We start from the raw sequence: 25,876 nt of genomic DNA, 5'->3' as shown, positions 1-25,876 counted from the left end.
TATGACTAGTCATTACGCAGATTGATCATTTTTTGATCATTTACAGAGTCCATGTAGCTTATGCAATGAAACAAAACCTTGGATTCAATATACCCTGCACCAACGGCGTAACAAATGTTCACACAAACTAAGAATATTGAAATTAACGAGAGTTTACCCCAGTAGCGAACAAGTTTCGATTCCTGCGAATTGTTTTTACACATCGTAAAATGCTAGACAGTAAAAAAAAAAAAAAATGTTGATCCTGATTTAACTTCTTGTTTTGAAACGTTGAAAATAGCAATTATTATTACTATTTATTTATTTATTTTTGCTTATTTAGTAAGTTAGTTGGTTTTTGTCTCTACTTTGAACTAGATTTTGCGGCGACGAGCTAAAAAGGACGCAGCCTCATCAGCATCAGCATAAACTTGCGCATCTGTGCGCGTGGCGCTTCCGAGTAGCAGAAATCTGTCAAACTCTCGTGTTTTCGTAGCTTGTTAGTTGAGTTTATATAAAAGTGCAATTGATTGGGCCACCTGAGCTATGGGGGACTCCAATAACTTAGAAGCACTGGTGATGACGCTCAAGGCCGAAATTGAACGTTTGAAGAAAGGGGAAGCGATTAATCCACGCGAAAAAATTTCCCAGATGAGCTCGGAGGTCGTAGACTCAAACCCCTACAGGCAAGTTTCGGTTCTAGATATTCAAAAGCTATTCATTCGCTGTCTGCCTAGTAAATTGCGTGTCGTTCGTGATTTGTGAAAATTATTCTCGGCACTTTCGGTCATAAGATCTGCCCGTTAGCAGAGCACATACGGTAGTGTGCAACATTACCTTGCATGTTGAAATGGTGGAAGGAATTACCAATCTAACGGGGTAGTTACGCAGGTAGGAATATCGTGATCATTATTTTCTTGGAACCGCTCGCGTTATTGACAGCAGTCGGCCTTAAATAAACTTTTTTGTTGTTGCACGCGCTAGTCGAAGTAGCAAGTTTCGTGTTTTTCTTCTGCGTTCTAGCTGTTTTGTGTTTGTGTCTTTTCCAGCATATCCGCGTTAATATACCGGAGTCACAATCGTTGTTAAAACAGTGCAGATGTTCGTCATTTAATATCCAACTTCTTAAACTTGTGTTTCCTTTCAGCCGTTTGATGGCTCTAAAGCGTATGGGCATCGTCGATAATTATGAGGCAAGTCGTTGACATCATAATTTTTAATAGATGATCAATTTCTCTATTGCATCTCGCTGCATGCTAACTCACTGTGCCTTTGCCCACAGGCCATTAGAACTTACACGGTAGCTGTTGTCGGTGTTGGTGGTGTTGGGAGCGTGACTGCCGAAATGCTTACGAGGTGTGGAATAGGCAAGGTGAGCTTTCCGTTTGCAGACGTCACGTACGATTGATTGATTAACCGATTGGTGGGTTTTGACTTCTCAGAGCAACACATGGCTTTGAGTGATACCATAGTAAAGGGCTCCGGGTTAATTTTGACCACCATGCGCACACAAAGCACATGCTACACAAACGTTAACTCGATTGTGCTCAACAGCAAACCACTGAGCCACCATGTTAGGTACACAGAAGTTATAATTTCACCTTGGAAGGAAGATGTTGAGCTATTTCTGCCATGATCAGTGCAACCTAAAATGGTACATTGATTCCCTCTTTTTTTTCCCAGTCATCACAGTGCTACTGGACCACAACTATTTAGGGTTAGCTATTTGATATATTAACATATTGCTCAGTTATTATTTAAGCTTATGTAGGCGCCTGGGTTGTGGTGTGATGCCCCCTGACATGGAGTCAGCTGAGTGCTCTCACTTTGAATTTGCAGGGCCAGATGTGGCATTCCAAATGTGACATGCCAGTGGTTCAGGGTGGTTTAAGCAAAACTGCATGAATATGGGGCACATCACGACCTACTGTATACAGTAGGTCGTGGGGCACATTTATACACTGCCTTCCTTTGGTCGGTCTGTCGGCTGGGCTGTTGAGTAGGAGGAGAGTCCTTGTCTCCAGACAGAGTTTCCTGGTATTCTAATCTTTGCATGACTGCAGTTATACTGAAGTGATGAACTAGTAGGAGCATACTTTATGTAGCTCGACTCATGTACAATGAAGTAGATACTTGTCTGAGTTTGTCCGTCCTTCATGGAGGACTAGAGCCTGCTGTTGCAAGCATTGCAACACAATAAAGGACAGCGAAAATGCCGATTTCTTTATGTGTGCAACCAGATTCATTATGTGATGAGTAATAAATTTCAAACACTTGCCCCAAAAAATGTAAGTGAACGAGCAGTCTCTTACATTGTACTATCGCATTGCAAGTGACAAAAATGTGTTGTGATGTGCTCTTGTAAATCACATATTGGAAAAAATGTTGGCTCTCCTTTGTTATCGCCCTTTATGTCTTGTTTGCTCTCAAAAGCAAAGAGTTTCAAAGTTGTATTTGTGTGTGTTAGACATGAAATATTATTGAATAAGTGGCCTCATTTCTTTGAACCTAACGATTCTCTCATAAAAGTTCTATAGGCTAATATATTCATTGAGGTTTTAGTGTTATTAATAGAGCTACATTCACAATTTACCATGAACTTCAATGTCATTGGATTATTCAAGGGATATTTGAACGTGTACCATCAGCAGAAATTGAACTGCAGACAGGAAAAAGAAAACCAAACATTTCTTACACAAGAGTTCATGAATGTTGGATGTGGTACTGCTTTATAGCCTACTGCTAAATGCTGTACGGTCATTCAACTACCGTCCAGAAAACAAATCTCTAATGTGTTGTACACACCAGTGAATGCAGAAAGAAAAAATTACTGTTCAAACTGTTCAGAGCTGTTGATGTCTGAATATGTTTTTCTTTTTTTGTGTGAAGAATTATTTTGGTTTAAGAATTTTACATGAGTGTTCTGATTTTTTCATTGCAGCTCATTTTATTTGACTATGATAAAGTTGAGCTTGCCAACATGAATAGGCTGTTCTTTCAGCCACACCAAGCAGGTATGAGCAAGGTGGAGGCAGCTGCCAAGACACTGCAGTATGTCCATTTCAGCTTTGGAGATCTGACACACATGGTGCTGCATTAACTGAACTCCAACTGTTTAACTTGATCTTTTCTATTTAATTATTTTTTGTAGGTTCATCAACCCTGATGTAGAATTTGATACATACAACTACAATATTACCACTGTTGACAACTTCCAGCACTTCATGGACACCATCAAGTAAGACAATTTTGCTGACATCAGAGACAGAACAACTACAGTATGTGGCAACTTTGGACTTTGAATGAAAGGTTTTTAGCAGCAAAAGGTGAAAGTTATGTATAGTCAGTTTGCACTGAATGCGCTGTTGTGGCTGCAATGTTGGGAGTACTTCTAGCATAGGCGCCGACTACAGGGCGGGGGGGCTCTGAGGCCTGAGCCTCCTACGGAGATTTCCCGGAGGGGTGAGCTGCTGAGCCCTCCTCGGGCAATGCCGAAGCCACCTCCACACACACCTATAGTGCCATTACCAGAGCTTTGACCCCCACATCATTTTAAATTCCTTTTGACTTTCCTCAACCTTCTCACTTGAAATTTTACTGGGGCTAATAGCTTACTGCGTCATTGTTGGCTCGGACGTCCACGGCTTTTAATTCATACTATCGCTTTATTGCTGCAAATCCTGACAATATGGGGGCACGCGCATTAGCAGCGCCAGCTGCCTCGTCCGTATTTTCTAATTTGTACATTGCTTTAAATTTCCACCGTAAACACCATGCACATATACAATATGTTTAAGTATACACACAGGACAAAGTTTATTATATTTTTGAAAGAGATAGAGATAGCCAATTAAAACTTATTTCTAAAGGTATGGATATATAGCCTATGCCTAGGGAATGAATATATGTTGCTGTACATTCACCACGCTTCAAATTGCTTTGCGTGCTTTGTTGACCATGAAAAACTATAGACTTCAGTGACCCCTTTGGCAGAGTCTTTTATTAATGCCGTGTGAAATGCACGTGAATGTTGCGTGTCTCAGTATTGCTTCTCTTTCCAGTAAGCAATGCTAACGACTCATGAAAAAAAAAAACTATTTTTAATAATTTACAATATTTATTAGGGATGGAAACATAGTCAGTTGCATTCAAAGGACACAAATATATACAGGATGTCCCAAATAACTATCATGCACCAAGATTTTTAAAAAAGCGCAATGCATTACTTGAAGAAAACCTAGTGCATATACAGTACAGTGGAGTAGCTGCCAGTAATTTTTTCGTTACTGAAATTTAATTAGGTAACTGTATTTAATTATTGAACTCGAGATGTACTATCCTAATTATCAAAGTATCAATGAGGCATTTCTTGGCACAGCCAAGGGACATCCAACTGCGTTTTTTTCAGTGACGTACAAATTACGTACTAATTTTCTCGACTGATAAATAAACCCCCTGAAATATGGAGAATACCATGTGACTGCGCTCCCACCCGAATCATAAAGCAGCACTCTCCACCCTCGAACAGGCTCCCTCTGAGTTATCCAGAATGAAATAAAGGAAATAAAGAAAAACATAATGATCGAGCTAGTGCCTTATCTACGTGCCTGGGCCGAATTAACACGTCGCGTTGGGTGTTAGTTGGAAGCAAGCTGTGATAGCTGATGTGTTAGTGCAGATAAAGTGCACGTTTTTTTTTTTTTTTTGCGAACACAAAACCTATCACCACAAAAGCAAATTGACAACGTCAGTGCAAAGGTTTGAAGGTGCGTTTTGCTTTGTCCCAGTCGCCACATCTCTCTCTAATGACCAGAAGGTAAACATAATCCTTGCCTTGGGATCTGCAAATGGCAACAAGAGGAAGGCTGCATATATAGTATATATCAGTAATGGAAGTGTGGTGGTATACCAATTGCATCAACTATCATCAGAAATTATAAAAACCTGAGACAAACCAGCGGCTGCAAGAAACAGTGGCGGAGGACTCCATCTTTGAGTCCTAGCCTATGCACGGATGTTCTAGCATTTATGGCCTCAAACCCTCATGCTAGCGTGCAGGGTGTGGCCGCCCACGTACCAATTTCCGTCATCAGTTTGATTATAAATTACAGCCCTTCGCCCGTACCACCTTAACCAGCACCAATGCCTAGAAAATAGGGACCTGTAGAATCATCTAGATTTCTAAAATTGGGTCCTCACAAAAGCTGATGAGTCACCAGATTTTTTGAGCGACATCATGTGCACAGATGAAGCCAATTTTCGCAGAAACGCCTAGGTAAATTTGCATAATGCACACTATTGGTGGGACTCCAATCTAAACTAGGTAAAGCGGAATCGGCACCAGTACAAATGGTCGCTCAATGTGTGGTTCGGTATTTACGCCAGTGCGATAATCTGTCTCATCTTCGATCACACACTGACTGGACAGCGTTACGTGAAAGAAATCCTTGAAGGAGTAATGTGAGGAGTAAGTTTCTCAGTGAAGTCCCGCTGTTACATCTACTTCTGTGGCATCAGCAAGATGGGGCACCTGCACACAGCAGCAGCCAAGCACAAAACTGGCTGGATGCAACTTTTCATGCACAATAGATTGGAAGGCACGGGCCTGTAAATTGGCCGGTTAGTCACCTGACCTCTCTCCACTCGATTTCTTTCTTTGGGATTATGTGAAAGATCGTGCTTACAGGATCGAGATGGACGTCAGATTAGTTCAAGGCAAGGATAACGGATGTCTGCCGTAGAATTCCGGGGTTGGTCATCAAGAAAGCCACTGAATATGTGATAAAACGGACACAGTACTGCACAGCTGCAAAAAAGGAGACCTATTCGAACTTGTCCTCTAGGCTGGCGTTCACCGGAGCTGACCAATTCATAGATGATAAGGGCACACTGAAATCTGATGGTTTTTTTCTTTTTTGTGCAGACATCGTGATTGCCAATTCGGCTCATTTAGAAGTGGTATATTTACTTTCTTGAACGCATTGGTTTTGCCTTTTCTCTACACGTTGGTCCTACAACGGGAAGCCTACAATGAGGCTTCCCAGTCTCATTAATTCGCTTATATTTTTTGACACGAATCTGTTTTCGTAGCACATATGCACTTTAATGAAAAATAAATTGGCCACTTTAATTTTGCTTTGGTCCGAAGCAAGTTTCTGGCGCGAAATATAGTTTCCCACTCTCGGTCGATGCGGTGCAAGTGAAGCCGAGATTTTGAAACATTTTATGCCTATTACATTACTCTTCGCATTTCGTGCGTGGTCAGAGCGGTGCTTCGGCTGCGTTATGAAGGGGCTTTGGTTATCAGTGTGACCAGTCCGCCTTGAAAGACGGATAATAAGTGTGATGTAGAAATGAGAGGAAGGAATAGCTGCGAAGCCACGAAACTTGCTGTTGGTGCTCCTTCCGTACCATTATCAAGGTGATGCGCTGTTTCTGCAGGTTTGCTACAGGCGATGCAGTTGCTTTCAATCAACTTATTCGGGGGTGCTGCTTTATGATGCGGGTACAGGAGCACACTCACATAGTATTTCTAATACTTAGTGAGGTTTCCTTGCCAGTCGGAAAAAATTTGTACGCAATTAGTACGTCACTGAAAACACCGCGGTTAGATGTCATTTCGGGGTGCCTACAGATGCCTCATTGACACTTTGAAAATTAGGACAGTACTTCTCAAGTTAGATAATTAATTGCAATGACCTAATTAAATCTCAGTGATGAAAGAATTACTGGTGGCTACTCTACTGTACTGGAAAGAATATGTACTAGGTTTTGTTCATGTAATGCAACTGCTCTTTTTTAAGTCTTGGTGCATGATAGTTGGGGAACACTGTATAATTCATTCAGTGACCGAAATGAGGCCAAGCCGGATTCGCTTGAAATCAGTATCAACAGCAGTCATATGCAGCAGCGCTTATACTCGGACTCACAGAAAAGAGAGAGAGAGGCTGCAGTGTAGCCGTAAAGATGAAGCAGTATTAGTGATAGGCAAGTATGCTACAATCACACAAAGGAAGATTACTGAGAGTACTCAGGCTATGAAATTGAACTGTCTCCAACTATGAGGTCTTGTATATACTCATACAACGCCGTCACTTCAGCGCTCAATTCTTTGACGTCACACAGTTTCAAGTGCAACAAATATATATATATATATATATATATATATAATGAGAAGCCAACAAACACTGACACCAAGTACAACATAGGGGAAATTGTATGTGCTTAATAAATGAAATGAAGTAATGATAAATTAATGGAAATTAAAGTGGATGAAAAAACAACTTGCCGCAGGTGGGAACCGAACCCACAACCTTCGCATGTCGCGGTTCGGTTCCCACCTGCGGCAAGTTGTTTTTTCATCCACTTCAATTTCCATTAATTTATCATTACTTCATTTCATTTATTAAGCACATACAATTTCCCCTATGTTGTACTTGGTGTCAGTGTTTGTTGGCTTCTCATTATATGACTAATAATTATCGGGTCCCTCGGTTAACCCCCTTTCTTCTCGTTTATATATATATATATATATACACAGACACAGACACACACACACATATGGGGTTCGGAAAGTTGCCCCCCCCCCCCCCCCTCGGAAATATGAAAACTCTCCGCCTCTGACTTCTAGCATAGGTAGGAGCTGTGCCCTAATCTGATTCCTTCACTTCCAGCTTATTTTTGCCTGTGCTGCAGAAGTTATGAATAGTACTCCAATATGCTGCCAGTAGCATTGCATGGAAGCTGGCTATTGCATTTATTTGTTTGGATTGTCCTTCAGAACCTGTAGCAATTAAGCTAATGTCACTGCTATCTGCGGACAGCCTTGCATTATTAAAGCATTGCGCGAGATGTTCTTATCATTGCAGTACCGAAATGCAGATTATGCTGAGCATATGATGCTTCTTTGTTGTCTCTCTATCCATGAGCGCATGCCTTGTCCTTGCTTTAAAATCTTGATATTTCCTGCTGCTCATTAAACCAGCGTGTAACTGCTATGAACATTAATTTTTTTTTCGTGCTAATGGAATTTCCTCTCTTTGGCATTTTGCATAGAGGCTTTTTTACACACAGATTTAACAGATATATTGATTTTGCGCAGTTCTCTGTACCTGTAGAGATGCTGATATTTATTTGTTGTTGCTGCAAGTATAATGGTCATGGATTTATTCCAGGTATAACTTTCATTCATGCGTCTCTTGCCTCATGCATTGAAAGTGAGATTCTGTTACATTGTCACTGAAACTCCTCTGAGGATTCATTCTGAAATACAACCTGGCTGAATGTGTGTAAATTGCTGTAGTCTCTATGTGTGTCCATTATTTAAAAGAAACAAATAGACTGTGGTAACATCATACGGCTACCTTGACTCAGTTTTAGTTTCTGCAAATGGTAAGCAGTTCTCAGTGAGAACTAGTACTTACCTTCTATAAACAGTGGACTGTTTAGAGAAGGCAGTAGATGGCAAGAGTTAATATAAATAATCAAAGGAACATGCAATTTGTTGTTCACTGCTATATGTTATAATGACTGCAAATATCTGTTCACCTAGGACTGGCAGCCTGCAGGGTGGTCCAGTAGATCTTGTTCTCAGCTGTGTCGACAACTTTGAAGCACGCATGGCAATTAACACGGTAAGCATAAAATATGAAATGCAACTACAAATGTATTTTGCCAGTTTGCACTTGTATACTGTAGCAAATGGGATTTGCAGTGTGTATGCTTAGAGTAAATAATCTCATTTCGACATATTTTCTATTAATACCCTTAAATGCAGTTTTACTTTTATGGGTGCGAAAGCATTTTGTGGTTATGATACGAAAAAAAAAAATTCTTTGTCTGGTTTTACTGCAGTCAATTATTATCAAGCAGACTCATAATCTAATGCATGATGCTGTACCTACTCTTTTGTTATAGGCCTGCAATGAACTCAACCAAGTTTGGATAGAGTCTGGTGTTAGTGAAAATGCAGTCTCTGGCCATATACAGCTTATAGTCCCTGGTGAAACTGCGTGCTTTGCTGTAAGTAGTTTCAGCGACATGATTAAGGTGCTTATGCTCATTGTATGGTACTAGGCTTGTGCCAAGAAAAACTGCAGTGCGAAGTAAGTTATTTTTGCATGCAGTTTTGTGTCATCCATGGATAAAGAGTGGAAATATGATGAGTAGAAATGGTGGGGCCATGTTGTGCATGCCTATTTCAGAAAGTGCATGGTTGCCATTGCCATATTAGTGAGTTGTAGTGGATGCTCATGGAATTCTTGACATGCACTGTCCACTTGCGAGGCACCGTTCTATATGTGCTGCTCAGTGCATTATGTGCAGGTGGACTAGTGCACAGCATGCCGGTGCAAGTGTAAAAGTGGAAGATGCTGAAAAGCAAAGCGAAATGTCATCAGGCTAAATTACAGCTGTTGTGTGCAATATGCCAGATGGAAATAAAACAAGATGCGTGCATAAATCTGTTATAATGCACACTAGCCCCTTCCATTACTTGTTAAAAACATTTCCTAGGAGGAAAGTGAGGAAAGTGTGTAACAAGGTCTGTTTACATTGCAGTGTGCACCTCCTTTAGTTGTTGCTTCCAACATAGATGAAAAGACATTGAAACGGGAAGGAGTTTGTGCTGCGAGCTTGCCTACTACAATGGGCATTGTTGCAGGATTTCTTGTGCAAAATACTCTCAAGTGAGTACATTATGTGACTAATAATATTAGGATTATACTTTAAGGTGATTGATTGGTTGATTGATTGATTGATTGATTGATTGGTTAGTTGACTGATTGATTGTGCCATGGCAAAGTACTCCAAATTAATCTTGACTACTTGAAATTCTTTAAAATGCACCCTAATGCTTAGTAAATAAGCATTTTTGCAATCTACCTCCACCCAAATGTGGCTGTGGTGGCTGAGGATCGATCGTGTGACTTCATACTGAGTAGCTGATTAGCAGCAGAATGCCATAGCCACTAACACACAGATCTTCGCAGTTTTTTTTTTCAATCTTTAATGCTTTGTGATGATAATGTGGTAGACATGGCAAAGTGAAATATTGTGAGTTAATTATATCCTATGCTTTGCCGGTTTTACATTTATTCAGTTTGTTGGGTGTGTGCTTAATTTAGCAGGCTAACTGGTTACGCAGGTTTCCTGAAATGCTATCAACTATCATGCAGAGTTAAATAGTGCATCATAATTGTACTTTTACTTTAAAGCCTAACCTGGTGACAAACTATACTCCATCTCACAAGCTGGTTGCAGCAATGCCAAAGGTATGAGGCATACACAGGCAATATCCTTGCACAGTAGTATATATTTCCGGGCGTAACTGGCTGATTATTGGCTACACTAGAGAGTTTTATTTTTGCTCGCTACACGATACGGTAAAGCGATACGTGACATGTTGGGTCCTTTGCGCAAGCACATTGTATACTGAGAATTACTGTGGCAGTCACCGACGGTAACCATAATAGCCACCCTAACTGTGGCAACATGGCAGCTCCCATACATCGCAAACCACCTGCTTCGATCCGAATTCGTGCTTGTTACTGACTCTCCACCCTGTCGGCAAGAAACAAGTGGCAAAATCCGTCATCGCTAAGTCTCATCTCAAGCTGAGGTCAAGTCATGGCTTGTCATAATTATTGATATTGGCTGTTTGTTTTCATGCTGCTAGGACTATAGACACGGCAACGAGCTGGAAAACTGGCTTGATTTCTAGTTAGCAGATGGTGCCACAGCATTAGCATTGGTGATGCGTTGATGGTGCGGAATGCTATAAAAGCCTAATTGTTCACTGCATCATTAATTTCATACTTGCCAACTCTTCCGAATTTTTCGTAAAATGTACGAATTTCGAGCAGTCTTACGATTTTACTAATCTTCCTTAAAGTTTTACAAAAAACATATTATTTGCGAAAAAAAAAAAAGCTTGACAATGTAGTAAAACTACACCCTGGGTACCTTGCGCTGCCATAAGAGGGCAATATGTATGCTTAGTATGATCATCAGGAGCTGCAAGGTTGTTGTGACTTCTTTTGTCTACTAGGGGGTCAGGAATCCATATCCAAAGCTCGATAGTGCTGATAGCGCCTCTTGCGTCTCCGCAAACCAGTTGCCGTGCTCTTGCCTTTGTTTGCGCAGGCATGCGGGTTTGGACTTCAGTCAGCTTCAGTCACTGCAGTATTGGCCTCGCCTTTTGCATGACTAGCTGCCGTGTCAGACGCAGTGCGACTCCGGCCTGTAGCGGCTTTGCACTGCGATGGCGAGCTCGAAGCCCCGACAGTACTTCCAAGTGTTTTTGAAATCACACACAAAGAATTTCCGTGCTTCGTGCCGTCAAAGAAAGGGGAGAAGTTAGAATTCTGCACCACGTGTGCCTTTGATGTGAACATCTCGCATGGCAGCAAGTCTGACATCAAGGTCCACATTGCTTCGAAAAAGCATCAGGGATTTGTGCGAGCCGCAGACAGCCAGCCAAGGCTAGCAAGTTTTATACGCAGCGACAACAACCTCAGTGTGATTCATGCAGAATGCCCCTCCACAGTTTTTAGTTGACCACAACACACCGCTGAGTGTCAGCGATCATGCCAGGCCGCTTTTCCAGAAGATGTTCCCCAAGTGCCAAGAAGCGAAATGCTACACCTGTGGACGAAACAAAGACGACGTCAATTGTTCGGGAAATGGCCGCCAACGCTCAGACTCCTTTGCTGGATACCCTAAAGCAGCAAGTACTTTCGATTGCTGTGGATGGCAGTAACAATAGGGATACACAGCTCTACCCTATTATTGTGACATATTTCGTTAAAGAAACGAGTAGAGTCGAAAGCCGCCTCCTTCACCTCGGGACAATCCAACGGGAAGCAACGGGTCACAAGATTGCAAATCTGGTTCTGGACGACATGAAGTCTCGGAATTCGCCTGTTGGAAACCTGTTGGCTATGTGTTTGGACAATGCCAATGTCATGATCGGCAAGAAAAACAGTGTTTCTACTGTATTGAGAGAGACTCAGTCAGGTTTTATAGGGGTTGGTTGCTCGTGCCATCTCATCAACTTGGCCGCCCAAAAAGGAGCTTCATGTCTTCCTGTGAAGGTTGATGAGGCTTTGGTTGACATCTTTTTACCTAGAGAAAATTTGAAACGGAAATATCAACTTAAAGAGTTCCAAAAAATGCATGACGCTGAGGTCAGAAACCTGTTGAAGCATTTGCCGACACGTTGGCTGTCGTTGGGAAAGTGTTTGAAGAGGCTGCTCAACCAGTGGAAACCACTACTCAGATTTTTTTATCTGAAACAAAGCAGTGTAACAAGCAGAGCTTGTTCTTGGAGTCATACCAAATTTTGAAGACTTCCTCACAAACCCCAAGAACCCTGCACTGGTCCCAAAGTCTGCTACACATCTTCACAAGACTCCTGCAGACCTCGGGGGAAAAAAGGCACCGACGGCGATGAACTCTCGCTAAAGAGGAAAGGCGCTCATTCTGGACCTCAAGCAAAAAAACTGAAACTTCATACCAAGGATTCTGGGGAAGCCAGCCACTTGACACGTGAGGAGCGCCTGTATTATTTTTTTTCATCGGAGCTAAACAGGGCATGCTGTCTTTTTTTTTTTCCAGAATGTTATACCGCTTTTTGAGAAGGCAAACTGCCTTCTTCAGGCACAGGCTCCTCAGATTCATGTTCTGAGGGGCCTCTTGAACTGCCTTTTCGAGGATTTCGAGGATCTCCTGACTAGATTTGTGCGTCCAGGTGTTGTCAAAGCATGTCATCCATTGCTGGGAGTTGACTATAGATCTGCAGAGAACCAGAAAGGTGATGAAGACATAGTCATTGGCAGCACAACCTACTCTGTAGTTGAGACACTGAGCTGCATTTAGAGAGAGCAGTTATTCTCTGTTGTATGTCTGTATTTAACTGTAGCGATTACATTCACCATTAATTTCTGCTAGAAGATGTCAATCTCAAGATGACTGAAGTTGCTCGAGTACAAGCTCTGGAAACTGCTTCATTCAACAGTGTACGCCATTTTATTATGGCGTTCCCTCCTATCCTACCCCTGCAGAGTGGCGAATCAAAAGAAGAAGCAATCGATGCACTTGAAGTCGAGTTTGCCAACTTGCAAGCATATCAGGTTCCAGCCGACATACTGAATGAGTGAAGGTGCAATGTGCAGTGGTCGCAATTAGGAAGCATTCGAAGTGTCAACGGATCGCTCAGGTTCCACAGAATTTCAATGGGTATTATACTGGGTATTCTCTCCATTCCCCACAGCAATGCTGAATGTGAGAGAATATTCAGCACTGTGAACAAAACTCGAATGGAGTTTCGCTCATCCGTGTGTGAGAAAACACTCGAAAGTCTGCTGATGGTCAAGGGGTACCAGAGTGGTACTTGCTTTAAGCAAACCTACATGGAGAAGTTTCTGAAACAGGCAAAGTCGGCAACAGCAGAATCATTGCAAAAAGAAATTGTGCCCCAGTGGAGTTTTCGCTCTTTACTCTCCAAGACACAGATTTTACTTGTGGTTGTGAAAACGTGAGTAAGCTTGTCGCAAAAGGTAAATCGCTTAAAAAAAACAAAAGTGCTGCCACATCCCCTCCCCCCCCCCCCCCGCCTGCCACGATAGTTTTATGAATTTCCAAATCTTCAGGTTGGCAGGTATGTTAACTCACTAGCCCGTTCTAGCGTGGTACGTGATGACGGTAGTGAGAAAATGCCAAGTAGACGCCGAGGAGATGCTGTGGCACAGGTGAACGTTTGTAAGGGCATTCACCCGTATTACTTGCCAAAGAGGCTGCAAGGTAACTGCAGGCAAAGCGTACAGGTAAAGTGAAGCCATGCTGTTGCATGCATGTAAATGCAGCCTATGGTTTGGTGTCAAAACATTTTTTGCATCAATCCCCACCAACCATGGAGCATGTAACAGGATGGCAAGCAGACTCTGAACAGACGACACGGTGCGGATGAGCACATCTAGAGGGAGGGGCATTTGGCCTCCCTATTGGCTAAGAATTCACAGTGATGCAACCAGCTTGTGAGATCGAGTATAGATAAAGGTGTATATTAATATGATGGCCAACATGAACGTTTTCTAGCTTTGCTTCTTTCGAGATCTCGCTGCTTGTGTTTAATCAGTGGGTAGTATAACATGCGCACAGTTTCTACCTAGAAATCGCTAATGTATAGTTTAAGTAGGCCTATTGTTAACTTTCATCTGAATGCAGCAGATAAGTTGTGGGAAAGGTCATTTACAGTTTCTGTTTGCAGCATACTTCCTAACTCTCCAGAATTTTTTGTAAAGTTAATGAATTTAGCATCTTTACGATATTACGAATGTTACGGGAAGTTTTACGAAAAATACATTCTTTCTGCAAAAAGCTTTTGCTCGTTGGTGCCTGAACCTTTCATAAAAGTCGTCTGATGGTGAAAGGATGCAAAAGGGGGACTTGCTTCAAGCAAGTTTGTACAGACAAATTCCTGGAACAAACTGAAAAAGTCATTGCTATTTGCTGTGCCACGTTTGTTGCTGGCTGTTTATTGCACCTAGTTAAATGATTTTTAATAAAGTGCAACTGCATCCCTTAAAAGGCATGTGCTCAGGGCAAGCTTCTACAAAAATTCGTGCCATCTCCCCACTTTCTGTGTCATGTCACAAGTATTTTACAAATTTTAAAGTTCACTGGTTGGCAGGTATGTTGCAGCTGCGCAAGCAGTTTTGATAACCATACTCGTAGTAGTAGGCATTGTTTACTTTAGGTGCCATGGACATAGAGTATATATAAAATGCTTGTCTAATGATGTACACTGAAAATTTGTCTAGGTATCTCCTAAAGTTTGGCACAGTGTCCCACTACCTTGGCTACAATGCTCTCCAGGACTTTTTTCCAACAATGCAAATGAAACCAAACAGCCAGTGTGATGACAGTTTCTGCAGACAGCGTCAAAAGGAGTACCAGGTGACACTGCATTAAAAATTAGTAATATAGTGCACCCACTTGTCAGGTCATGTTGTAATCCAAACCAGATATAAACCTCCATACTGTAGAGTGTGTAGAATGCCTCAAAATGTGGCTCATCGATTCCTGTGGCTGCTACTAGTATTGTGCATGTGACTGGTCAATATAAACCTGTAAGAAATGACTGTCGGCTATATTGCCTCAAATTTCACAGTTGAGCAAGGCAGCTGAGAAGGCAAAAAAAGAAAAGAAATGGAAGTGTGTGAAAATGAACAGAAAAGTTGCAGTTGGAGCCAGTTAGAGCATGCAACAAATTTTAAAAAGCACCATTGCAATGTTGTGAGATTCACTTTTGCCCTCACCAGTGAAGAGGTGCAACTTCTAACATGCTAGGAACGACAAAAAGAAATGGGAAGCCACTTTTAATTCTTCACCCTTTGGGTGCCAGGTGCTTTTCTGAAGTGCAACAAATTCAATTACTTTCTAAGTAACATAGCAGCAGGTTCTGAATTTAAATGATATTTGTTGGTGATATGTTGCTGAATGTTTTACAGATTTTCTATCTGAAAATTGAAACAAAAATTAAGACATGTAAATTAATTATTTTAATTAGAGCAGCTATTGTTCCTCAGGCAACATGGCAACTGTCGTCCCTTAATTGAGGACAGCTCATAATTAACATCAAAGTCCTCTGAATCAACGTTCATAAGAAGTTCTTGAATTTATGAGTCATTAAAAAATGCGCTGGTTTTATGCACCACAGTTCGCCTTGTCGGAAAATGAGAGGTGTGAGCAACACCGACAGTTGATAAGCTTTGTCGCACAATCTGTCATAGAAAAACAAAACCTACCATAACATTTCTGTTTAACTAACTTCTGAGAAGATGGCACAACCAATCTACAGATGTTTCACATTCACCAATTATTTCGAGCACTGAGCCAGGGGTATATATCAGTGGCCAGATGAGTATGCATGGGCACAGCAGGGTTGTTAACTTGATAGAAGTCCTTCAAAAAATTCCTGCAGGAGTAAATTCATGACACAGTGCCTTCTCATAAACTTTGACACAGAAGCAACGTAGAGCCCCTTAATGTTATTTTCCACTACATTAGCTACACCAGCGACTGTGGGAGCACTGTTTCTGGGTGGAGGCATACCCTCTCAGAGCAGCTGCAAAGATGAAATACAAGTTTTGGCCATTAGCTACCAGCTTGTCCCCAATACGTTGTGGTTTGATGTTGAACATTCTCATTATCTGCCATCGGTATTGAAGTTTATGATTTATTCTGTCATTATCTACCAGTACATCTTAGCATGTGTGGTAGTTTCACCACTACCTTAACACTGCTACCTGAGGACAGTTGGCTGGTCGGGAAACATGCATCACACCAAAATCTCAAGAAACAGGAAGAATGGAGTCTGAACTCATATTCATTTTAGACTCTGTGAGGAGAGTGCTAAATGCCATAGACACTGACAGACAATAAAATGTTTCTTTTCGGATATGAATCAGTGCACATAAAAAGCCAGAACAGATAGAACGACACACAATACCAGTGCTTAACTGAAGTTTTATTGTCATATTCACACTTAACAAGCAGGCACAAAAATACATGTGACATGAGTTGCTGCATCCATCTGAGTCACTTAAGAAAATATCTTTCGACAACTTCTAGGGAAGTGTAGTATTTATGTCTGAATGTTATTTGTTCTCTCTGGCCATCCTGGTTTTTTTATGCACACTGTTTTGTATCCAGAGTGAAGCATTACCAACTCACCCAAGTCTCACTTTCATCCCGACAAGAGTCCTGAAGAACTTCATTGGTAGATATGATGCACCTATTAGGCAAACTAATACAACAAATTTCTCAGTGTAATTTTATTGATTTTTCTACTTTACGCTGTCTAATGAATCTCTCATTCAGCTATAAAGCTATAATGTTGACTGGAAGCAGAGAAAATGTGCTTATATTAAAGCACTTAGTATAGTAGACAATTTACTCATTTCTGACTTGCTGTCTATAAGGGGGCTTTGCTGTATAATTAGCTTGTTTTTGCAGTGCAGATTTTTATGGTTGGAAAGGTAACATTGTCATAATTGACAGAATTTACAAAAGAGTGAGATTTTGAATGATTCTTGGCAGTTTTGGTTTAATCAATTACTACTGTTTTGTCTCATAGCACCCACTTCAAGTGTCTGTTGCGGTTGAAGCAGTTCAGTTCATTTTGCCACAGTTATACCACAGAAATGCTGCAGTTATTGGAGGAATTTCACAAGAATTAAATTCTTAGTCGTGGACCACTAGTCGTCCCACTAATGGTCACAGAAAGAAGGACTTGTGCTTTAATGCTCTACAACTTTACATGTGTAGTGCTAGTTAACTGCGACTTTCCTGATGCCTTGTTCTGACACTTGTTTTATGTTGAACTACCTGACATCGCAGTCGATGGCAAACTCATGCTTCATTTTTTGGTTTCATGGAATGCAGGTTCGGGAGGCATCTAAGCCACCTCCAAAACCCGTGGCAGAACAAAACGAAGAGGTGGTCCATGAAGACAATGAATGGGGTAAATAATTCTGTTTTAGCCACTTCGAATACTGTAACATGCTTGAAGGCACTAATGTGTAACTTTTGATTGTTGTAATTCTACTGATACAATAAAAAGCCATTGATAAAGGTCTAGTTTGGGGGAAGTGACATGCCAGTGATACCCTTCCATGTATGCTCTAGGCATTTTGCAGCTTGGCTAAAAAACATATTACATCCCATCATAATTGTTTATGATTTGTTTTAGACAGCCTACATATAATTCATTGGAACAAACAAACAAAAAACATCAAGGTTATACTATTGATAAAATTGCATCACTATACAAAATGCTCAGTACCTGTGCGAGAAGAGCACCACATCTATGGCACAGTTACGAGTTTCTTTATGATCTATTACTAGGGTTCTGTTTTTGTGAGCTTATTTTGGGGCAGTATCACTGGTCATTTTTCATAGTTCATTTGTTCACATGAACTAGAGTTATCGGAGATTTCTTTTATGGTGCAATAAAATTAGAAGTTTTTCAGCCTTCTTAGCATTCATGATTATATTGCGCTTAGTATTACACTGAAAATTTTAAGTGAAGGACGGGATGTGGACGTACGTAGCGCAAACTACCAACTGTTTAATGCTGTTAAAGAATGCGCTTATATACAAGGAGATATGGTGCGGGGGTGGGGGGGGGAGATATAAATAGGTATGAAAAGGTGACGACATGTGATCATACTTTGGGCCAGGCATACATCGTTCACTTGCACCCGTTCGCCCTGGCAAACTCGACCTCAGCTTCGATAAGCGCAATGGACAGAGTGCTTCCTGCTTTGAAGATCCCAACACCAGAATGCCATCAATGTACACCCTTACCTTTAGTAAAGGGTCGAAAATCTCGCTGCGTGTTTCTGGAAGACTTCGGGTGCAGATGTGATTCCGAATGGAAGTCTAAGGAAGCGATAGCGACCAAAAGGCCTGGCGAACGGGCGTATCTTTGAAGTAGCCTCGTCGAGTGAAATTTGGTGAAAACCCACGTTCGCGTGTAGGCGACTAAATAATTTTGGGCCTGTCAACTCCGCCTCGGTATCTTCACGTTGTGGCACCTGGTAGTGCTTGCGTTTCAAGCATGCATTTACGTTTCTTGGATCCATGCACACCCTGAGGCTACTGTCTTTTTTCCTCACAATAACAAGTGGACTTACCCAACCAGTTGGTTCGTCCACTTTGCAGATGATGTTCGCCTTTTCCATGTGCAGGAGTTCTTTCCGCAGGGGTTCCCGTAACGCCAAGGGGACGCGACGCGCTGCATGGATCACTGGAACTGCATCGTCACAAAGCACCATCCAGTACTCTCGCTTCATACAAACAGTGCCTTCAAAGGGGTAGCGAAATTCCTGTATGGCCAGAGCAACCTTGTCTGTAGTCGCAGAATCAACAGCGCGGGACAGTAGTGCCAGGGATTCAGCCAGTTCCAGACCTAAGATGGGCTGGCTACGCTTCACAACGAAGAAGTCTGCGAGGCCCCTACGATCATTGATTGAGACCACTTGAGTTGTCACCCTGCAGTGCCCGATCGCATTTCCGCTATAGAATCGTAAAACTGAATTACTTGGCCTCAAGCATGGCTTCGTTCGGAATCTGTTGTACACCGCCAATGGTAACAGATTGGCTTTGGAACCAGTGTCCACTTTGAATGCAACTTGTTGTTTCCCAACTTGGGGCTTAACGATGCAGTCCATTTTCTGGATTCCGCATATGGTGATGTCTAAGATTTCGAAATCCTCACTTTCATGTTATAAATGAGAAGAAAGAAGGTTAACCGAGGGGCCCGATTTTTACTAGTCACATCATTAGAAGCCAACAAACACTGACACCAAGGGCAACATAGGGGAAATTACTTGTGCTTAATAAATGAAATAAAGCAATGATAAATTAATGAAAATGAAAGTGGATGAAAAAAGAACTTGCCGTAGGTGGGGAACGATCCCACAACCTTCGCATTTCGCGTGCGATGTGCTACCAATTGAGCTACCGTAGTGCCATTTTCCTATCCACTTATGTTGTCCTTGGTGTCAGTGTTTGTTGGTTTCTTATGATATCACTTTGATGTTGTACTTGCCAACCTCCGCAAGCATGGCAGATTTTGCCAAAGGTGGGACACTTTCTTGGCTCATGTCTTCTATTGCACTTGGAGCACTGGAATGTGTTTTTCAGGCTTTGGCTCCGGTGCGGGTAGCCTTTTTCGACAGCGTCCACTTTTGCTCTGTTACTTTGCCTTGCTTCATTTTGTTTTCTCACAATCTCTGTGGCCTTGCAGATTTGTTCTGCCTTTTGGAGCGTCAAATCTTTCTCTTTCAGCATTTTCTCCCATAGTTTACTTTTCCTGGTACCAAACGCGATTTGGTCGCGAATCATCGAGTCAAAAAGCAGACCAAAGTTGCAGTACTTTGCTTGCTTTCGTAGGTCTCGTATGAAGTGCTCCGCCGGTTCACGTTTGTCTTGCGTCCTTATTCTGAAGAAGTATCTTTCATAGACTTCGTTTTGCTGCTCTGCGCAGTATTCTTTGAATTTTCTTACCACAGTCTTGTAGTTTTGCTTGTTTTCGTCTTCAGCGAATGTAAAGTTATGGAAGACTTCCAGTGTATCATCCCCGGCAGCAGTCAGGAACCGGGCGGTTTTAGCAGCTTCTGTCAGTGGTTTTGCTGGCTCTGTTGCTTGTACATACAGTTTGAACTTTTGCTTGAATAGCTCCCAGTTGTTCTGAACGTTTTCTGTTAGACGAAGATGGTCCGGTGGCTTCAGCAGTTCCATGATTCTCGGTATGGATGAAGCGTTGTAGCCGCCGCTGTGGGCCTCACTTCTGACACTATGTATCAGCCACAGTCAGGCTGATAAGGGACTGAGACAGTCACCGAGAAATCCGAGAGCAGCAAATGTGGCTGCGGGATTTATGGTCATCGCTTATATAGGCCATCATAGGTCGATGCGCAACAGAGTGTGCATCACGTGGCATGGTCAGCATGATCGAGCACGATACACTATCCATAGAATATGGATGTGTATGTATGTATTTACATATATCTTGTACTTACATATGTCTAGTCTTGTAGTTACCTATGTCTGCCTGTCCTGCAAGGACCACGATGTGGTCTGTAGTATGTACTAAATGAATAAATAAATAAATAAATAAATAAATAAATAAATCCATTGCACATAACAAGGTGGAGAAAACGATTCCTAAGCAGCAATAATTTTTCTTAAGGCATTGCTGCCTCGCATAGAGCTCTATTATCGGTGAATCATCACATGGTCATACTTTCAGCTAAAGGACATTATCTGCCCACCTCACAAGCAGCACCATCCACAGCTAAAGCGTATACATCTTGCTCTGTGTACAGTTGGCCACATTAGCTTGTGTATAAAGCACATGTGCTTTATGCTCGCATTATTTCATTCTCACATTTTTTTCCACTGTTTTCATATAGCACTAATTGCCCAGCCAATTCGACCTTTGCATGATATTCTTAAATAACAAATTTTCTTTGTATCAATGTAACCCATGGATTCACTTATGTTTTTTGCAAAGGTATCTGCTTAGTGTCAGAAACACCAGATGAAGCAGCTGAAGGAAGCAGTGCCGAGTGTACAGTGTCCGATCTTGCACCTGGAATTCAGCTAGCTTACACTGTTCCCAAGCCACAAAAGGTATGAAACACGTTCTGTGCCCAGTTTTTTATGATGAATTGGGGAGGGGGGGGGGGGGGCATTTTTGTTTGGTCTCTGTGCTTGTATAAATAAGGATAAGCATTGGCTGCTTCTGTAGCACATCTTCACCACCAAGTGTTTTCAGGGGAACTTATTTTGGACCCTCAGCGAGGCTATAAATCCAATCTGGGCCATCATAAATTAAATACTTTTGTGAGTAACTTGGTAACTTGCAAATACTTATTTATGTGAGTCGGTAACTGATAGTAGTGTAAACTTCTAGCGGTAACTTTGATATGTTACGCAAGTTACTCATAGAATCATAGCAGATGATCTGTGTTTGCAGCTCAACCAGTGCCTTTGGTTGTGCAGCTTGCTTTCTCACCGAAAGCTATGAACTGTGAATACACAACTGGCAGTGTTCAAATTACAGCCTAGCTACAGAAGCGGTGCACATCATTCCGTGCCCTGCATCCTGTTTCCCAGCAATTTACAAGAAGTCTATCTGTTGGAAGCAGGTCTCAATGCAGGTAGGAAGAGCCCGTGCACTGCAGTGGTAGTTCAAGTCTTCCTCATAGTGTCCAAATTTCTGCCATTATGGAATTTTCAGTTTCCTTACCTGTAACAGTTGTTGATGAAACAATGTTTTTCACACCATGTGGTGCCTTTAGTTCTGACTCGGGGATCATCTGATTCATTTTGTAGAATTTTCAGTGTCTGCTTCAAAGCATCAGGCATCCCATATTCGGATTTAAATATACTCCATTACAAAGCCACCTCACCATGCTGCAAACCCCTCCTTGATTTAATAGATGGACAAACCACTGTTTTGGTCTAGCCTTGTAACTCTGAACCAGCTCCAGTATGTTGCAAGACATGGCACAGTGCTGCTGGTCGTACTGCCACCAGTGACATCATTTTGCTTTGTGCAGGGCCAGGATAACATAAAACAATTCCAAATCTGCGATTAGGCCTGCGCGACAGGTCAAAATGGCTCGAGCCCTGTCCATTTTGGTCTATCATGGGGGGAGTCAGTTTGAGAGTGTAGAAGTTAGGGCATTTGCTACAGTTTGCCATGGTTTTCTTAGCTCTCATCTTCGTACTGGATGCAGCTGCAGTGCTGCCGAGCATGCAGCAATGCACACAGGGGCCGTCAGGGAAATTATGTTGAAAGCTATGACGGCATCCTGTGCCAGTGTGTAGAGAGATGACAAAGCATGCGTGGCAAGTGTGTTTCATAGAAGTGAGCCATGGTGGCAGGTCCTTAATTTAGGGAGGAATGGAATCCCCCTGGATGTGGCTTTTTTAACCCATGTTGCTACAGGGGGCCGCCAACCGGTAACCGTTTGCTCAAGTGGGCATGACGGGAGGATAATTAACCGGCAGCAAGTGACTGAAAATGCTTGCGGGATTTGACGAGATGAGTGTTGCTCCTGTAGGGGTGGGGGGAAAGCAGGGATAGTCAGATGTATGCATTTTTGTTGCGGTTGTTTGTTGTAACAAGACTGAGCCCTTAAAAACCGGCGCTCGGGATGAGATGAGAAGAGGTTGTCTGGGCGCAGCCCGACCGGAGGCTTTGCTTCGGAAATAAACGCTGTCCTCCACCAGACCCTAGCTCTTCCTTCGTGTTGCCAGCGTGCACTTGGGCCATTGACCAGCACCATCTCAGACCACCACCACTAACCACGAATGTCCATTCCCAGCTGAGGGCTAATGGTGGATTTGGAATAAAAACAGACTTAAATATTTTTCCGTAATTTTTGCCCTGCTTACGTTATCGCTTCGCCAACCTACCACATATGCTGATGCCCAGTATTTCCATATGTGTGTTATTTCAAAAAATAATTTCATACACATGTTCACAAAGAAAATGCTAGATAATGGGTGGCGCTGTGACGACATTCAACTTGTAGCGTCATCGAGCGGAAATAGGGGCGGGAAGAAATTGAGTGAACAGGACAGACGCTCATTTACAACTGAAGTTTAATGAAAGGTTTTCCAGGAAGCGGAGGGCCGCACATGCACAGGCTGGCCAGATATATGCACAATCTGCCACGTGTGTCAGTGTCCCATCAGTTGCCTTGATGGATAAAGAAATTAGGTATCTCCTTAGGCGGTAGCATTTTTTACAATTTTTGCATGTGATTATGCATGAGCTTTGTATCTGCCTTCCGACTGCGCACGTGCAGACCTCTGCTCCCTGGAAAACCTTTCATTTAACTTCAGTTGTAAGTGAGTGAGTGTCCTGTCCACACCGTTTCTTCCCACCTGTATTTCCTCTCAATGACACTACATGATGCACCAACTGGCCCAACAGCCTACGCTTCCGACAGTCAACTTGATTAAAGATAAGATTGTTTGAACAGTCATATTCATGTTTATTAAATGACAAAGCATGCATAAATATTTTTGTAATCATAAGGAATGTGCAAAATACTGAAAGTAGGCTTTTCCTATTAGGTTGCCATACACGAGATGGCCTACCTCCCGCTCATGGCACCATTGAGCCAAGGGTAGGCTAGCAGACAGCGATGATGTAGTAAGGAAGAGACAGTGGGAAGGCTAGCGTCACCAAGTCATGTGGTCGTGCCTTATTTATACTTCTATGGCAACGTCTGCCATCTTATGTGGGTCAAATAAGATTTGTGTAAAAGCGCACTTTCAGTATTTCACATATCTCCTATAACAGCCTTAAGCATTGGCACCTGTCTTTGACCTACCAACCTTTTAAAACAATGTGTATGTACACTTCTTACAAATTTACTTCAAAATTGAAGGAAAGAATCAGTCACAAAAGACAAAGGACAAGAGATGTTCACACTACAATGACACACTCGTGTTCACACCACAGTGGTTGTGGTGTGAACATCTCTTCTTGTCCTGTGTCTTTTGTGACTGATTTTTTCCTTAAACTATGTACCAACTCGCCCGGATGTCAACCCTTTTACTTCGAAAATGTGATGTTAGTGCTACTCGCAGAACTGCCAATAGAATGGGTCAAAAGATGTGCATGCACATGTACTCTTGCACACATTAAGTTTTTAACTGCAATCTAATCAAGCTCACTGGAGATGCCAGGGTGCACATTGTGGTGCAAAATCAAAGCGACAAATGTAGGCAGTCCAATAACAGAGTTGCTGGACACCTGCTAGTGCTCTGTTGGCACTATTGTTAGGGTGAGTTTTATATACCATAATGTTACTACAGTCAAACCTCGATTTAAGTAAGTTGTGTTCACATGCATTGTGGCAAATTTCCAAGAGGGAAGCCTGCAACGGTTTGGCCACATAATGTGGAAAAATGTAAGGATGACCAAATGTGGTAGCATAAGGAAATGAGGTCCACCTAGGAGGAGGTGGCAGGACAATATCAGGCAGATTTTCATACTATGAAACTGACGAAGAAACGTTAAGTGACTGTGTGATGTGATGGAAACTCGTCGAAAACAACAACTCCATGTGGAAATAGGATGTGTTTGAAGAAACTTGGGAGAGGAACCTATAAGGATTGTGTACATGGAGGAAGGCATGCAGTCTCACTGTCATCTTCATTTTCTTTTTGTGGCTATCCACCGTAGCCTTCTGCCGACATCTTGACTATGCTGTATAAATATGACAAAATCCCACATGGGTATACTATTTCGCTCTCTTTTTAGTGACTGCATTCCTGCAACTTTACTGTTGGACAGCGTATGTGAATGCATAAATGCTGAGAATAAGAGACAGAAATGAAAATGGCCAGGTCATGTAATGTGTAGAGCAGAAAACCAATAGTCTGTGAGAGTAACAAATTGGGTGTCAAAGGAAGGGAAGAGCAGCAGAGAATTAGGTTTTTTGAGATTATGAAAAATGCAGCTATCGGGTAGGTTTGGTTGAGGCAAGACAGGGGTAATCTGAGATCCCTGGGAGTGGCCTTTGTCTTGCAGTGAATAGGCTGACAATGGTGATGATGTATGTGAAGTCACGAGGGAAAGGCTTCCTGGTCTGTTAAGTGCAACTCTTACTTGTAGTCGACTACATTCTTGCAAAGTATAACATGTATCCCAGTCACCACCTTCATGTTGGGGGTTATAATTGAGCATAAACATATGCAAATGTATTTAAAGAACTAGTACATGTATGACAAAAAGTGGTTTAGTGCTGAAGCTTGTGCATAGTTTTGTATTCTGACATACAGATACATTTTATATTGTCTCACTGCTTCACTTTTTATGTGTGTGCGTGTGTGGCAAGCTTTATAGCTCACAGGCATTATTGTGCACTGATGCAGTGCACACTACACATAGCTAAATTTACATTCCTCATGTCAAGCACCTTATTCAAGCTTTTAATAAGTTTTGTTTTTCTTTATCAGAATGAAGACACAGAAGTTGCAGCTGACAGTGGACAGACATTGGAAGAACTTATGGCACAAATGAAATCGTTGTAAGAGAAGCTATGCTTCAAATAAAGGCCCTACTACCAGCTTCACATCTTAAGATATCCGTAACACTCAGATATCGGGAAATGCAGTGCAAAACTGATGTGCTTATTCACCATACATAAAAAGGTAAGCTCAATTAAATGTCAGTTGATACCCATGACAATAAAATGTGCTGATTATGGCGCTTGAAATTTTTCTGCATCATAGTTATTAAAAGTGCTAAACACTGGGGTGATTTTTTCACTGCAAGCAGAGAGGTACACTGCACATTCCA

At 42.0% G+C, this 25,876-nt stretch overlaps 1 protein-coding gene across 1 annotated transcript; it reads left to right on the top strand.

Moving 5' to 3' along the window:
• The first annotated feature begins 397 nt into the window (after window positions 1-397).
• On the top strand, window positions 398-25,797 carry Uba5 (Ubiquitin-like activating enzyme 5). The gene is made up of 12 exons (XM_065425870.2): window positions 398-665; window positions 1,127-1,172; window positions 1,262-1,351; window positions 2,921-3,030; window positions 3,131-3,217; window positions 8,531-8,612; window positions 8,896-9,000; window positions 9,538-9,665; window positions 14,799-14,934; window positions 17,425-17,503; window positions 21,062-21,180; window positions 25,534-25,797. The coding sequence occupies exons 1-12, from the start codon at window positions 526-528 to the stop codon at window positions 25,606-25,608; spliced, it is 1,197 nt and encodes a 398-aa protein (XP_065281942.1). The 5' UTR covers window positions 398-525; the 3' UTR covers window positions 25,609-25,797.
• The last annotated feature ends 79 nt before the right edge of the window (window positions 25,798-25,876 follow it).

Source organism: Dermacentor albipictus, chromosome 1 (assembly GCF_038994185.2).
Source record: "Dermacentor albipictus isolate Rhodes 1998 colony chromosome 1, USDA_Dalb.pri_finalv2, whole genome shotgun sequence".
NCBI classification, from domain to species: Eukaryota; Metazoa; Arthropoda; class Arachnida; order Ixodida; family Ixodidae; genus Dermacentor; species Dermacentor albipictus.
The sequence above is the reverse complement of the archived record's forward strand: the minus strand, read 5'-3'. Positions and strand labels throughout refer to the sequence as shown.

Bases quoted from the DNA above. Each gene is read 5' to 3' on its own strand.
- Uba5 (XM_065425870.2), top strand. From the start codon at position 526: ATGGGGGACTCCAATAACTTAGAAGCACTGGTGATGACGCTCAAGGCC. The intron at 3,218-8,530 runs GTAAGACAATTT...CTGTTCACCTAG, and splicing joins CACTTCATGGACACCATCAA to GACTGGCAGCCTGCAGGGTG. The intron at 14,935-17,424 runs GTGACACTGCAT...CATGGAATGCAG, and splicing joins AGCGTCAAAAGGAGTACCAG to GTTCGGGAGGCATCTAAGCC.